The following is a 16,493-nucleotide window of genomic DNA, read 5'->3' as shown; positions in this document are numbered from 1 at the left end:
TGGAGGGATGGCTCAGCAGTGAAGAGCACTTGCTGCTTTGGCAGAGGACCCAGGTTCAGGACCCAACACTCAAAACGATTTCTAGCTCCAGTTCCATCCAGTGCATTTGACACTGCCTTCTGTCACTGTGGGCACTGTACACACATGGTACATAGACGTGCAAAAAAATACCCACAGACATAAAAATAAATTTAGAAACGATCATATGAGCTAATTTCATTTGTGCAGCTAGCAGTTGATGGATAAGGAAATGAAGGGTGGTTGTCATTAAATACAATTATTTAAAATTATAAAGGTAAGACCAGAAGTACATTGAAATGAAAATCAGAAAGATCTCAATTACCAGAAACATAGTATCTTCACAAAAAGAGAATGCAGAATAGCAAAATACAAGTAACAGAGACAGATAACAAAGATCTTGTCAGTTGAGAAACCCTGTTAAAAGGGTGGATTGCTGATACATAGACTTATCGTACACACATTATGTGATTACACACACATATAGCAGACTATGATGTATAAGACTGCCTACCTATATCTTTGGTATGTATAACTTTCTTTTGGTTTCTTGAGGCAGCGTTTTCCTGTTGTAGACTTGGCTGTCCTGGAACTCCCTTTGTAGACCAGGCTGGCCTCGAACTCAGAGAGAACCGCCTGCCTCTGCCTCCCCAGTGCTGGGATTACAGGCCTGAGTCAGGTGGTATCTATAATTTTTAAATGATTTAAGTTAGCCAAAAAAAAAAACTGCAGGTGAGTGTACCATGCACAGTCTAAGTTTTGTTGTTGTTGTTTTTAACTAATTCCAGAACAGCTAATGAAACCAAATTGGTGTAAAAGTACACATATACATGTAAAGGATTTTTTTTTTTTTTGAGACAGGGTCATTCTATGTAGCCCTGGCTGTCCTGGAGCTTTCCATGTAGACCAGGCCTCAAATCCAAAACTGCACCAGCCTCTGCCCTCCAGAGTGCTGTGATTAAAGTCAGAACACTGCACAACTGAAAAGAAATTTTTTTTTTGAAATTTTTTAAAGAAAGAAAACTACGTGTGTTATTGCATACTGATAGTCCTAGCACTTGGGGGGCTGAGACAAGAGGACCATTTGAAGAGGAGCCTGCTCAGCATAGTGAGTCCTGCTTTAAATAATAACACAGCCAGATACTGATCTCAATAAAAGGTGAACTTGCTTCGTGCTTACAGGTGTTGAAGCTGGACGCCTTCATAAAGCTAAAGGAAGGATTTGACATTCGTTAGTATGAGTATGTGCCAAAATACTTTCATGAAGCGGAAGACAAAAATATAGGTATGAAAGGCATATAGTGTAGACAAGAAAGTTTTGATTAACATGTTTCTGTAGATCCTGAAAAATAGATCATTCCATGTACAGTTCACACACAAAAAAATTATTATGTATGGTCCATGTATAAAGGGGGGAGAAAGAGAAGGGGGGAGAAGAAGGCAGAATACAGATTTTAGGTTAGGGAAACTTCCCTGTGGAATACTGTTATGGTAGATACACCTCATCATGCACTTACCAGAACCATGGAGTGTACCATGAGTGTGGCCCCTAAATACAACTGTGGGCTGGATGACAGGAATAAGTTATTGCTGGCTCCTGAATTGAAGTAAGTGTACTGGGTGTTAGGGAAAGGAGCAATTGTGGTAACTGTACTCTTTATGCAGTTTAATGAACCTAAAACTGCTCTCAAACTTAAAACCTGATTTTTAAGAAAGATTATTGTTATTATTATTATTATTGGTTCTTTGGAGAGTTTTGTTTTAGTTTTGTTTGTTTTTGTTTTGTTTTTGAGACAGAGTCTCACCATAGACTTGGTTGTCCTATATGCTCATTATATAGACCAGGCTGGCCTTGAACTCACAGAGAGCCACCTTCGTCTACCTCACCACCACACCTAGTTTTTTTATTATTTTTAGTTTACAAGTATGTGTGTATGCCTGAATGTATATGCGCCATATCTGTGGAGGTTGAAGGATGACCACTGAGCCATCTCTTCAGCCCCATAAAGATGATTTTTGAAAAGTCAAAATTATATATGCACAGTCAGAAGATTAGATTTGACAGCCTAACTTTCGATAATCGGAGCTGGGGTGCATTTTTGTGCTAATGGAAGACACACACACAAAAAAAAAAAAAGAAAAATGGGCAAATAAATATGCATCACAGCGAGATGGGATGCAGAGCAGAAGTATACAGAGCTAACATTTTTTACCTATTAAATTGGTAAAAAAAAAAAAAATCTAAAAATGTGCCATTTTACTCCAATCAGTCATAAGAGCAGGGCATATTCATACTATTTAGAGTGTAAGAAGATTGATTTGCCCCAGAAACCAACTGTTGATATTTATAATAATTAAAATGGAATCTTTTTTACTTTAAATTATGTATAGATGTGTGTCTGTCTGTGTAGGTATGTGCGTATGTGAGTGCGGGCAGCTAGAAGAGGGTGTTGGCTCCCCTGGAGCTGTTGTTACAGGTAGTTTTAAACTGCCTAATACGGGTGCTAGGAACCAAACTCAGGTCTTCTCAACTGTCAAGCCAGCTCCTGAGTCCTGACATTTTCTTTTAACCTAGCAATTTAGCTTCTAGAAATATATGGCCATTCTTGTCCATGACGGAAATAACATGTGTGTATGGCTGTTTATTTGAGCTTTGTGAAAATAGTGAACTGGGGGTTCTAAGTCATTAAATCATGCTATAACGTACAGTGAAACACTGTACCCTGAAAAATTATTTATAAAAAAATAACAGAGACATGACAATTCCCCTGGATTTTTTTTTCTACGAAAGCGACTTTAATGAAAGTATGCAAACAAGTGCGATATGGCTTCGTATCTTAAAGTGATCAATTTTCTAAAACATTCTACTTTAATCTAAGGGAATAGTACATTTGTCTCTTTTAAACATTGCCTTGTTTTCTTTTGTAAATTTATCTATTTATTATTCTGTGTGGGGGGTGTTTTGCTTGCATCTATATCTATGCACTCATATGTGTTCCTAGTGCCCATAGTGTCCAGAAGAGGGTGCTGGGTCCCCTGGAACTGGAGCTACAGATGGTCATGAGCTGCCGTGTGGGCACTGAGACTTGAACCCGGCTCCTCTGAAAGCAGTCAGTGCTGTTAACTGCTGAGCCAGCTCTCCAGCCCTGTTGTTACTTTAGACAAGTCTTATCTGATCCATATCCAGCTCACACTTTAGGCCTCCCATTGGGAAATTACAGGTGTGTTCTATCTCACCTGGTGTAAAGTTACTGAATTTATTTTATTTTACTGAGGCAGGGTCTTACTCTGTAGCACAGGCTATCCTGACATTCATTGTGTTCTGTCATTGAATCTGTGATTCTTTTTCAGCTGGTGGAGTGCTAGATTATAGGCAGGTACTACCACATCTGACTGTGAGAATGTTTTTATAACCGGTTTTTATCATTGAGTCATCCTACCCCCAGAAGATCCCTTTTGTTAATTACGTGATTTCCTTACTCCTGATAGGCTCCGTTCTGTCAGTTACACAAGTGCATGTATAACTTCGGTTTATGTTCCTAGGGGGTGTTTTACAAACTGAATTTTTAGCTAAAGGACTGTAAGTTGAGTATCCCTAATAGAAACATCTGAAGAGTTTTATATTTTGAAGCATTTTAGGTTTTGTACATATGTATGCTCAGCCAGGTTCAGTCTGGAAAATATTCCAGTATCAGAGAAACTTGGAAATCTGAAGCTTTTCTGGTCCCAGTTGTTTCAAGATTATGGGTACTTAACTGTAAAGAATTAATGTAATAGAATATTTGTTTCAAAATAGTTCCACAGTTTATGTCTAATATTCAACATTTCCAACAAATGACACATTTGTGTTATTGGTACTTGGGTATTATTAATATTGTAGTGGTTTTTTTAGTATGTTTTTATGTATTTTTAAAATATTCTGTTATATGCTCAGTATATTTCTCTGTCAAATGTTCATTTTAGCAGAATGAAGTTAAAGGAAATCGATCGTACAGCTATGCAGGCATGGAGCCCTGCCCAGAACCACCCCATTTACCTAGCCACAGGTAAGCTCAAGAGAAGACAGTGCGCTTAGCCTAATTCTGTGTCTGCCGTCTTCATACTTGTACTTTAAGCTTTACTTCAAGCTTCGTCTTCTGAAAAGTTTCTCGTTCTCCAGCAAGACACCACCGTCTCCCCATCATTTAGGTGGTGACCTTCCCCTGTGTTTCCATAGCCCCTGTAATAGTACACTGGATTCCAGCGCACAGGAATGACATTTGTCTTTAGCCACCAGTAGTTAGAGCAGTAAGTGCCGTAAAAGAGTTTCAGTGAATGGTGAGCAAACTTGACAGAAGCATTTTTAATAAAGAGAGCTGCTTTTAAAATTTTTATTTCTTTTCTTTACATCCCGACTGTAGTTTCCCCTCCCTCCTATCCTTGCAGACCTTGTCCCCCACTTCCCCTCCCCTCATCTACTGCTCTGCTTCACGAGAACTGCTTTGTATAGGACTTAAAGCAGATAGGTCTTTCTATCATGGGTCTTTCTCTAGCTAGCTTCTCACATATCTACAGTCTTGAAACTTGTCCGTAACTTTCCCCCACTCTTAGAAATGTCTGAGTGTGTAAGTCACAATGCACACATTTTCCATAGGAACGTCTGCTCAGCAGTTGGATGCGACATTCAGTACCAGTGCTTCCCTGGAGATATTTGAGCTGGACCTTTCGGACCCATCCTTGGATATGAGATCATGTGCTACTTTCTCCTCTTCTCACAGGTATGAGATCGGCCTTTAAGTTCACATTGTTACGTAATGTATGCTGTGGTTGATGGCTTCAGTTTTGATTTTGAGGTAGGGTCTCTTGTAGCACTGGCTGGCCTGGAATTCACTAGTAGCCAGGACCAGCCTTACATTTCTGCTCCTCCTATCATGAGTGCTGGGATTATGGGTGAGTGCCACCACTCCTAGATTAAGCAGTGCCAGTGACTGAACCCAGGATTTTGTGCCTGCTAGGCAAGTACTCTACCAAATGAGCTGTCCCAGCCCTGTTGTCTGCTTTTCCTTGTAATTATCATTATTAGGAACTGTAAAGAATAATGCCAGTGACATGAAAAACCTGTAAAAAAAACTGTACAGGTTCATTTTTGTGCAGGTAAAGTATATGTTCTGTTGAATGTTTTAATGCTGTTAGGTGTAGTATGGCCATAAGAGTCCAGCTGCTAACATCCTTCTTTTCTCAGTGTAGTAGAGGTTTTTTGTTTTGTTCTCTTTTTTTGTTTTTGTCTCTTACAGTTATAAAATGTAGGTATAAATAATAAATATACATGTATGTATACACACACATACTTTTTTTTTTTTTAAGCACAGGATCTGTGTAGTCCTGGATGTTCTTGTTATGTAGACCAGGATAGCCTGAACTCACAGAGATCCTCCTGCCTCTGCCTCCTGAGTGCTGGTGTTAAAGGTGTGCACTGCCATGCATGGTTGCTTACTGTCTAGCATTTTATTCATCTTATGGAAGTCTATGTGGGGAGGGGTGTACGTGCCAGAGTGGACCGCTGTAGGAGTTGGTTCTATAGTTCTCTATTGGTCCCGGGTTCAAGCCCACGTTGTCAGGATTGGCAGCGAGAGCCTTCACTTCTGAGCCATCCTGCTGGCTCACTGACACTGTGATGGAAGGATACTCTTCAAGTTAAGCAACGAAACAAACTTTGTGAGTTTTGAGTAGGTTTTAAAGAGACATACACTAGCTTAGTGGTGAGTGTGGGCTCTGTGAGTCCTCCCATGCTTGCCAAGCTTCCTCCTGGGATAAGAGCCTCAGATGCACCTGTCTCACGGTTTTCCAGCCACCATCTGCTTCATGTCGTGTGCCTCCATGCCACCTTGTTTTCTCCCCAACCAGATCATTGTTCTCTACCAGAAATAAGCCGCGTAACTCTAATACCTTATTGCTACTTAGAAATTTTCCCTTAATACTTTAACTGTTTCACAGGCCACATATTAGTGGATAGTCGCAAAGCAAATAGAATGTTTTCGTTTTTAAGAAAGTAGTTGATTAGCTCTGTTTTGCAAATGAACAAAAAATATATCATAGGAATATTAGCATACCCAGGGATGCACAGTTTCTAAATCATAAGATCATTTTTAAGCCCATGTTTTTTGGCCACACAAGTAACTTTCTATACTCTGCAGTCTTCACTGTTAGAGATCAGGAAAGCAAATATGAATATATTAGTAAACATTAAAATTCTATTGTAATGGTTATACAGTCAGTCAAAGAGAAACTGTAATTTATATTACATAGATATAGACAAAAATACAATTAAAAATTTTTGAACATGTATTTGACTTGAAGAATGAGTTATTTATTTTTTCCTTAAGGTACCACAAGTTGATCTGGGGACCTCATAAAATGGATTCCAAAGGAGATGTTTCTGGAGTTCTGATTGCAGGTGGAGAAAATGGAAACATTATTCTTTATGATCCTTCTAAAATTATAGCTGGAGACAAGGAAGTTGTGATTGCCCAAAATGACAAGCATACTGGGCCAGTGAGAGCTTTGGATGTAAACATTTTCCAGGTTTGACTTTGTTTGGCATTTATTCATAGTTATTAAACTGTATCTTCTTCATTTGAAATAACTAGGAGTATACTAGGCTTCAGTCTGAAACAAAAGATAAAGACACATCTGTGCAGTTCAGAGTTGAGATTAGGAGCCAGACCTGGACACAGTGGCATGTGTCTGTTACCCCAGCACTTGGGAGGTACAGGCAAAGAATCAGAAGTTTGAGGCTAGCCTCAGCTACATGTTGAGTTCAAGGCCAGCTGATACTACAGGACCCTGTCTCAAAAAGCAACGACAACAAAAGCCCAAGAGGCTGAGGAGATAGCTCAGTTGATAAAATACTTGCACTGTAAGCATAACACTGAATTCAATTTTCAGAAGCCGTGTGGAAGTGGTAGCCGCGGTGGCGTGCGCTTAGGACCTCAGTGCTGGGGGATAGAGGCAGGAAGAGCCTTGGGACTCATGGCCAGTTAGTCTGGTCTGTTTGAGTTCCGTGCCATTGAGTGATCATTTCAAAGGAGGTGCACAGTGCTTCTAACAGTGACATCTGTGGTTGTCCTCTGACCTCCATATGCACATGTACAGAGATGTACGCATACCACATTTCACATCTATGTTCATACAACCAAACACGCCTAAAAAATAAATCTTCCCTAGGCAAAGCAAAGATGAAGACATTCAGCTGATAGGCTTATATAGTTAGAAGTCTGAAAGAGTCATGCCATCTTCCTGGGCACCTTTAGATAGTAGGAGCCCCAGAGTTTGGACACTTTCAGGCTTATGTTAGGCCAGCTCATAGCACCAGCTGATTAATGAGTGTGGAAAGTAGCAGGTGAGGTCAATCTGTGAAGCAGGTTCTATACTTGTACTTCTTAACAGTTTCAGGACTGCTCCCTGCAGCAAAACTGTGTACCCATGAGCTGGAAGTATGTGGAAACAGGGCAGGCTTTATTAGCTGTCCTGTGCTAACTCTGGGTGCCAGCTGTGAGGTACTGTTGACGGACACCGTAGCTGTACAGTTTGGCTGTCTTTGAGAGCAGTAATCAGCAGCTGCTTTTGTGTTCTATAGTCACCTTTTTTCCAGAGATGCAGATTCACAAACATCAGTCCCTACTTGACTAATGTGACTGATTCTTTTAACAATTTAACCATACAGCCGTTCTTTTTTTGTAATGCATTGCTTTAACATGACTTTCATTTTCAGTAGACATGAAAAACTTTTCATTTGAAAAGTTTTGTAATGTTTCTCTTAAAAAATTAAGTTTGATGGAGAATTATAGGTAATTAGGAAGTCACATATGCAATTGTTTTGATCAATAGAAACATTGTATGTATTAAAGTCAACTTTTTGGTTTTTAGTAATTCTGAGTTTTCAGTTATTTGTTATTTGATTATGTTTCTTTTTGTAGACCAATTTGGTGGCCTCTGGTGCTAATGAGTCTGAAATCTACATTTGGGATCTAAACAATTTTGCAACTCCAATGACACCAGGGGCTAAAACACAGGTAATCTGTCAGTTGTTGATCATCTGGAATCAGAGAACTAAAAGTCGTTCTTTCAAATGTGTTTATGTTGATTTTAAGTTTCTGAATGCAGACCAGTGCTAAATATCATTAATTTCTGGTGGCATACTAAAGTATTCATAATTAATATTAATATATTAATAATTAAGGTGGAGGCAGAAGGATTGCCATGAGTTTGAAGTCAACTCAGAATATAGAATGAGACTTTATCTGAAATCAAATGTTACTGGGTGTGGTGGTGCATGCCTTTAATTAACCCCAGCATTCCTAGGTAGAGAGGCAAGCAGATCTTTAATTTAAGTTCAAGACCAGCCTGATTTACATGGCAAGTTCTAGACCAGTTAGAGCTACATAGTGAGACTCTGTCTCAAAAAATAAAATATAGTCTTTCTTCAGAGTATCCATGATTCTTTGTGCAGTAAGTAGTCATTCAGCACCTACCAATTGCCGGTATTTGTGGTCCTAGGCCTAGATACTTATATAGTACAGATAAATGCTTCATAGTTGTCTCACATGGTATTCTGGTTCTTCGATGAGTTAGCTCTTTTATCAGCTTACAAGACAACCCATTTCTCCTGTGTATCTCATGTAAATTGGCTAAGAGTTTCTGCTCTCTTGAATTTTCCCAGTTGCATTGGCTGTTGTAACTGCTTCTACCATTTTGAAATTGTTTTTTTTTTGTTTTCTGAGACATGGTTTCTCTGTGTAGCCTTGGCTGCTTTGTAGATCAGGCTGGCCTGGAAGTCAGAGATCCGCCTTCTGGGATCACAGGCGTGCACCACCTCACCTGGCCCATTTTGCAATCTTGAAAGGTGGCTTAATGGTAGCATATAGTCTACTAACGAAGGCATTTTTTTTTCCTGGTAGTCCAGCCTGCCATTTTTGTCCTGCCTAATTGTAGGACATATTCACCAACCATTAATTTTGTAGTTTGTGATCTATTGTGCAGAAACTACAAATAAAGAAATTTCTTGGTTTTATAGCAGAAACTCAATAAATGCTTGTTGGGTGAGATAGTATTAAACAATATAAAGTATTTGAAATCTGTGTTTTAAACAATATGGTATATGTTGTAAATGTATGAATTGAAATTAATGGAATAGATAGGTCTAATTTTTAAGTATTAGATTTTAATAAATAAATAAAGAATCAACCAGGCATGATGATAATACCTTTAACGTCAGTAGAGGCTGCTGGATCTCTTGAGTTCCAGGCTAGCCAGAGCTACATAATGAGACCCTGTCTGTCTCAAAAAAAAAAAAAAAAAAAAAAGAATAAATTAAAAAATAAAAAGAAAGAACGAAAAAAATTATAAGTGAATAATCTGAATTTATGATTAGGGGATGGAGAGATGACTCAGATGTTAAAAACAACTGGCTGTTCTTCCAAAGGTTTTGAGTTCAATTCCCAGCAACCACATGGTGGCTCACAACCATATATAATGAGATCTGGTGCACTCTCCTGCTGCGCAGGCATACATTCAAGCAGAATGCTGTATGAATAATAAATAAATAAGTCTTTTTTTAAAAGAAGAATTTATAATTAAACTTATTTTTCTATTTTGAGATAAAGTGTTACTATGTTATTCCAGCTGTCCTGGAACTCAGTATGTTGACCAAGCTGGCCTCCGACTCAGAAATTGGCCTGCCTCTGTCTCCAGAATGGTGGGATTAAAGTGAGCCATACCCAACTTTATAATTAAATTTTAATATAGTAATGTCCTAGTTACTTCCTGTTGCTGGGATTAAACACTACCCAAAAACAACTGGGAAGAAAGGGCTTGTTTGGCTTACATGCTCCGGTCGCAGCAGCATCTGGGGAAGTCAACTGGCTGGCTTCCCTGGCCTGCTCATTACTTCCGTTATATAGCCTATACCCACCTGCCCAGAGACAGTCCCCCACCAGGGGACTGGTATCCCCATACCAGTCAGCAATAAGGAAGTGCTGTACAGACATGCCCTCAGAGCCGACTGATGGAAGGGCTGGCATCCTCGCATCAGTCAGCAATAAGAAAGTGCTGCACAGACATGCCCTCAGAGCCGACTGATGGAGGCAGCTCCTCCCAGAGACTCCAGTCTGCTAATTGACAAAAACTAACCAGCACAGGAGGGAAAGGATTTTTAATGGTTTGTTCCTTAATAGCCACCAGAAGATATCAGCTGCATTGCATGGAACAGACAAGTTCAGCATATTTTAGCATCCGCCAGTCCCAGTGGTCGGGCAACTGTGTGGGATCTCAGAAAAAATGAGCCAATCATCAAAGTCAGTGATCACAGTAACAGGGTAAGTGTGAGATTGCTTTGTGATAAGCAGGTACTCTGTCTACTATAAGTACACTGTGTTTCAAGAAATCAAATTTTTAGGAAATTAAAATCCTGTCTCTTCACCCATCAATAGTGGGATGAATGCCACTTCCTTTAGTGAAAATCATTAAATACCCAGTAAACCATGTTGGATATGTTTTTGGGCATTTAAGCACTTTATTATTTTATGTGCATGTGTGTGTATGTGTGGGTAGGTTCATGTGTGCTGTGAAGCACATTTGAGTTCAGAGGATAACTTTTGGGAACCTGTTGTCCTCTTTTTACCATAGGGGTCCCAGAGATTAAACTCTCTGTTGAGAACTTAGTGACCTTTGCCCAGTAAGCCATCTTGCTGGCTTGCTGTTGTTGTTAAAACCTAAAAAATACTTCTTACATTTATTGTGTGTGTGTGTGTGTGTGTGTGTGTGTGTGTGTGTGTGTTGGGAGGGGAGATGTCTTTGTCTGAGTGTGCACGCTCCATTGTGTACTTCTCAGGTGGTCCAAGGACAGTTTGCAAAAGTTGGTTCTCAGCTTCTACCATGTGATTAAACTCAACTTCAGCAGCAAGTGCCTTTAATGCTAAGCCATGTTGCATGCCCTGGTTAAAGGTTTTCTAAAATAAGAGTTCCTAAATCAGAATGTGTGTATCATTTAGAAAATTACCACAGGACTGTTGAAAGGAACCTTCTTCCAGATTATTATAGTTGTTTAAGTGGACCAGAAGTTTTAAAACACAAGTTTCAGTGGAATGAAGAATACAGAAATAATTTTAGTCATCATGTGGGATATTTATTAGAATTGAAACTTCATTATTGGTAAGCCCCAGTAATGTTATTGAAACCTTTGGTGGGAGTTGTTGCTTAAGACATTTTTCTATTTAGATTGATCAATTTTGAGAAAAGATTGATGGCTTTTTTATTTTTAATCCTGAGCTTTTATTTTCACTTTTGAAAATGTCATATTTTCAGTTTGTATAAAATATTTTTTTAGTTACAGTATTGACAGTGAAATTGTCTTAGATAATGGAATTATTTTGACTCTGAATTGCTTTGTGTATCAAGTAGATGAATAGAAAACCTACAGATGTTATAGTGTTAAGACTTTTTTTTAAGACTATTTAGTAACCCCGAAAACTGAGGTTCGCAACTTGGGGGGTACAGGTCCTTTGGGGTTCGTTGACCAATCTTTTCATAGGGGTCTCTTGGAGCCATTGGAAAGCACAGATACTTATATTATTCATAACAGTAGCAAATTCACGGTTATAAAAGTAGCAACAAGAATAATTTTATGGTCAGGGTCAGCACAACTTGAATGTATTAAAGGAAGGTTGAGAACAACTGACTTAAAAGGCTTGGAACAAGTCTGAGCTGATACTTTTTCCTGTTGGTTTCATTAACAATATCGTCCTCAGGTCTTACTTCTGCTTTCCATAAAGTAACGTGGTTGCTGAGGTCTGAGCCTTCCTCTCTGCAGATGCACTGCTCTGGACTGGCATGGCACCCCGATGTCGCTACTCAGATGGTCCTTGCCTCCGAGGACGACCGATTACCAGTGATCCAGATGTGGGATCTCCGGTTTGCCTCCTCTCCTCTCCGTGTTCTGGAAAATCACGCCAGGTACCATCCAGCTGTCGCAAGGAACTTTTTTCTTCATGTTTTGTTCTTAAAACACACTTATTTTTATCTTAAGCAGTAGTTATGATTTTTCTCTCCAAAGTGGTAGATAGATCATATCAGGCTAATGTGTATGGTTTGTTAAAGATTTTCTACCACTTACTTAAAATAATTAGGCAGGCCACAGAGAAGTGTGCTTGTAATCTCAGCCCTTGGCAAGTAGAGGCAAGGGTCAAGGCATTCACAGCCATCCCCAGCTACATACTGCATACATGACTCCAAGTCGTCCAGAGTAACTAGTAAACATTTGAGTGTATCACAACACTTCAGACAGCTTTTGACATTGATTATACGGTTAGGTCCATATTAGTCATCAGACCTAAGAAAATGAGATGCTACATAGGAATAGCTCAGAACCTGGCTTGATTCTGTTTTCACTTTACTTTGAAAGCAAACATTTTTGAACAATTAGGCCATCTTCTGCTTTTGTTTTCCATTTATATGTTGAGTAGATATTTTGAAAAAAAAAATGGGAATTTTCTCAGTGTTTTTACATTTCATTAATTTGGCAAACTTCCTGCCATTGATACTTAGGTAGTAAAAAATTTCTATAAATTAGTTATTGTGTTTAAATAAGGAAATTCCTTTCAGTATTATACTAGTTCCTAAGTACTTTGGAAGTTTCTGTTCTTCCTATTTGGTGACAGACAGACTGAAGTTTAAAGCCCTTCTCCCCGCGCTTTGTAGGACTTTGTGAAGGAGGAAGTGTTGAAGTTTGTGATCTGTCTGTGAGATGCTCATTAAGGAGAAGGATCTGGTCAGAATGTATTCCTTGCCAGATGTTATGCTTTAGTCTAATTTACAGCAGAAAATATGATTCTGAGGAGTCTTAATGTTTTTCTTATCATATTTAAGATTGAGTTTATTAATTTGTTCAGTAAAACAGACAACATTCCCACCTGTTTTAGTTGCTTTTTGTTGCTATGAAGAAATACCACAACCAAGGCAGTTTCTGAAAGAGAGCAGGGGTCGAGGTGCCAGAGCCGAGAGCAGGAGGCGGAGAGACTCACAGCCCACCCCCAGTGATACACCTTCTCCAACAAGGCCACACCCCTAATGATTCCCAAACAGTTCCAACAGTTGGAGACCAAACATTTAAACATATAAGCCTATATGTAGTATAATGCCTTCCTTCCTTCCTTCCTTCTTTCCTTCCTTTCTTCGTTTTTGTAAGTTAACAGTTTGGACTAGTAAACAGAGTTACATTGGGGTCCTTTCATACCTTTATGTCGCTGTACTTTTTTCTTATTTGTTTCTTTCTCCTGCCTGTGTTTTTTTTTTATAGGGGAATTTTGGCAATTGCTTGGAGCATGGCAGATCCTGAATTGTTACTAAGCTGTGGAAAAGATGCTAAGATTCTCTGCTCTAACCCTAACACAGGAGAGGTAGGAAGAGGAATGTTTCTCAACTTTTCAGCCCTTGTAATATTCTACCTAAATAAGAATTCCCATATAGATTTTAAGCACTTGATTATAATTGAGACCATTGGAGGAGGTTGTGAGATGTTAGTTCATCAGGAACATTACCCTTTAAAATTAACATTAATTTTTCTCAATTGGAACATCGATTCTAGTTCTACAGCCTTTTATTTCTTTATTTTTATTTTTGTGCATTGGTGTTTTGCCTGTCTGTATTGTATGTCTGTATGAGGGTGTTGGATCTCCTAGAAATGGAGCTGCCATGTGGGTGCTGGATTCGAACTTGGGTCTTCTGGAAGAGCAACTAGTGCTCTTAACCACTGTGCCATCTCTCCAGACCCTTGCGATAGCTGTATACCTTTGCCTTTTCTCTATTAAAATAGATTGTTGCAGATGCTTTTGAAGTGATTCTGATGGGAAACTAATAAAAATGCAAATGGCTGGTACATGCTTAGCAGAAGCCAAGTTCTAGGCTTCCTTCCCAGCACCATCAAGAAGTGTCTTCTGGCTGGCCAGGTGGCTCAGCTGTTAGGCCTGGAAACCTGAGTTTGATTATACACGCAGTGGCTACATGTATAACCTCAGCACTCCTCCAGCAAGGTTGGAGGAGAATCACCTGGACCAACTTGGGTGTGCAGCTCAGCAGAAATAACAAGCTAGAATGTGCCTCAACGAGGTGGGCGGAGAGAACTGACTCCTGAGGGTTGCCGTCCCTGTGTGTGCTGGGGCACATGCCCCACGACACTTGTCCCCACACTTGTCCATACCATGCACACAGACACACAGGAACAAGTGAATAACCAAAAATGTTTTCATAGAGTTTGTTGAGAATTGAACTCGGGGTCTCAGGTGCTCTACGAAGCTATATTTCCAGCTTGTCAGTAGATTTCCATCCATTTTAATAAAAACAAATTCTTTCATTTCTTGATTTCTGGTTTGAAGTTTTAGATTATGCTTTCTATAGGAATATGTAAACGTTAAGGTTAGGGAATTGAGAATAACATTAAGCCAACAGTAAATTCTGCCTGTGTCATCTATAGCCAGGAAAACAAACAAACAACTTGTGCTTTTCCCTGTACCTGTTCATGTTAGGCAGATTTTCTTGAAATGCACTGTTCTTTTATCATTTTCTTAGTTGTAAAATAAATTTTTGGCTAGGCACAATGGCACACATCCAATACTCAGAGAGGCAGAGGCAGAGGCAGGGGGATCTCTGTCAGTTTAAGGCCAGCCTGGTCTACAATGGAAGTCCAGGATAGCCAGGGCTGCACAGAAAACCCTGTCTCAAAATACCAAAAAAAAAAAAAAAAAAAAAAAGAAGAAGAAGAATAAATAAAAATAAACTTTTGTGTGTGGCTGTGTTTAAAGGAATTGACTTATCCAGTATATGCTACAACTACAGGCTTAGACTTTCTAGTTCAGTGAGGTTTTGTCAAGTTACATGTCAGCGTCAAAGACACAAGTAGGCGGGGCACTTACTTCTGGAGTTGGGTTTTGTTGGTTTGTTTTTTAAGTAAAGCATTTTTAATGCCACACAGCGCCAAAGTTAATGTCATTTGGCTGTCCTTAGGGCCTAACATGTACACTCCTGGGAATCCCAGGTGCCACCACACTCTGGACTGGCAACAATTCTGATAATTTTATTTTTAATTTCCCCTGTGTATACATTCATGTATGTACAAGTGCATGTGAATTTATGTGTATAAGCACCTGGGCTGCCAGAAATTGATAGTGTGTCTTTGTCAGTTGCATCTGTACCTATTTTTTGAGATGGGGTCCCTCATTGGTGTCCCTCAGTACTGTCCAGCTAACCCCAAGAATCTTCCAGTCCCTGCCTCCCCAGCCATGGGATTACAGGCTAGTAGCAGACCTGCCTTTTTGTATGGATGTTGGGGCTTGAACTGTAGCCTCATGCTTGCATGGCAAGTATTTTACAGATAGCACCATCTCCCCAGCCCTGCAAAAGCATATTTTAAATTTTCCCACGTCTCTTTCCTTCCTTAGAAAATTTCGTTAGGATTCTTCAGCAGTAGGAATGGCATGTACACACTTTCTCCTTTGGCTAAAAGCTGGATTTGCCAGTTCTTTCTAAGGGGATGGTTTGCAATTTGGTCTTCAGATGACCTAAACATAGTTATTTGGATCTTGCTAGGTAAAAATAGTTGAAAAGAGTAGGACTCGAATTTGATAGAATGCTGTCTTTCCAGCTGGTCTGCTACTGCCATTTAGGAAAAGAAATATTGACTAGCATTCCTGTATTAGAGGACCATGCCAGGGCCACTGAAGTGTCAGAAGAACTTACTGTTGGTTTTCTTGGCTAAAGATTCTTAAAATGTTCAACTGCTCTTATCACCAGCTTTACTTACTCTGGTTGTGACCCTGCTACACCTTTTTCTAACGTGTACTCATTTTATTTATGTTGCGGTAGGTGTTATATGAACTTCCCACCAACACACAGTGGTGCTTTGATATCCAGTGGTGTCCTCGGAATCCTGCCGTCCTGTCAGCCGCCTCCTTTGATGGACGGATCAGTGTTTATTCTATCATGGGAGGGAGCATAGATGGTTTAAGGCAGAAACAAGTTGACAAGGTAATAGGTGGTATTAAAGCTTTTGATGATTACAAGTGAGAAAAATAACCACATATGAGTAATTATTTTTAAAGTGATTTTACCAACCAGCGATATCACTTTCCCGGATATTAGTTACTAAACATTTTGTTCATGTTGAAAAATTGCAACATGGTTTATATAGATCACTGATTTGTCCTTTTTAAAAACAATTTTTTTTTTTAATAGCTGTCATCATCTTTTGGGAATCTTGATCCGTTTGGCACAGGACAGCCCCTGCCTCCATTACAAATCCCGCAGCAGACTGGCCAGCACAGCCTCGTGCTGCCCCTGAAGAAGCCACCCAAGTGGATCCGGAGGCCTGTGGGCGCCTCCTTCTCAGTAGGTGGACCTTGCTTCTCTGAGGCAGCACTAACCGAGACATTGTGGGCAGCACAAAGTGC

The 16,493-nt window shown here is 39.6% G+C and overlaps 1 protein-coding gene across 36 annotated transcripts in view; it reads left to right on the top strand.

The window, feature by feature from the left end:
* Sec31a (SEC31 homolog A, COPII coat complex component) overlaps positions 1 to 16,493 on the top strand; it is a 55,076-nt gene that overhangs the window by 5,625 nt on the left and 32,958 nt on the right. For 33 of the 36 annotated variants that reach the window (XM_021646083.2, XM_021646096.2, XM_021646088.2 and 30 more), the window contains exons 2-10: positions 3,982 to 4,064; positions 4,652 to 4,775; positions 6,381 to 6,579; positions 7,974 to 8,069; positions 10,230 to 10,370; positions 11,864 to 12,006; positions 13,349 to 13,448; positions 15,910 to 16,071; positions 16,279 to 16,431. In XM_021646083.2, the coding sequence (XP_021501758.2) occupies positions 3,986 to 4,064; positions 4,652 to 4,775; positions 6,381 to 6,579; positions 7,974 to 8,069; positions 10,230 to 10,370; positions 11,864 to 12,006; positions 13,349 to 13,448; positions 15,910 to 16,071; positions 16,279 to 16,431 (1,197 nt within the window). In that variant the 5' untranslated portion in view covers positions 3,982 to 3,985. Of the gene's footprint in view, positions 1 to 3,981; positions 4,065 to 4,651; positions 4,776 to 6,380; positions 6,580 to 7,973; positions 8,070 to 10,229; positions 10,371 to 11,863; positions 12,007 to 13,348; positions 13,449 to 15,909; positions 16,072 to 16,278; positions 16,432 to 16,493 lie in introns of those variants that run through there. The other 3 variants (XM_021646085.2, XM_021646082.2, XM_060381018.1) reach the window with 2 other exon arrangements.

The sequence above is a fragment of the Meriones unguiculatus genome, chromosome 3, assembly GCF_030254825.1.
Source record: "Meriones unguiculatus strain TT.TT164.6M chromosome 3, Bangor_MerUng_6.1, whole genome shotgun sequence".
Classification (NCBI taxonomy): domain Eukaryota; kingdom Metazoa; phylum Chordata; class Mammalia; order Rodentia; family Muridae; genus Meriones; species Meriones unguiculatus.
Note: the sequence above shows the minus strand (reverse complement) of the source record. Positions and strands in the feature narration are given on the sequence as shown.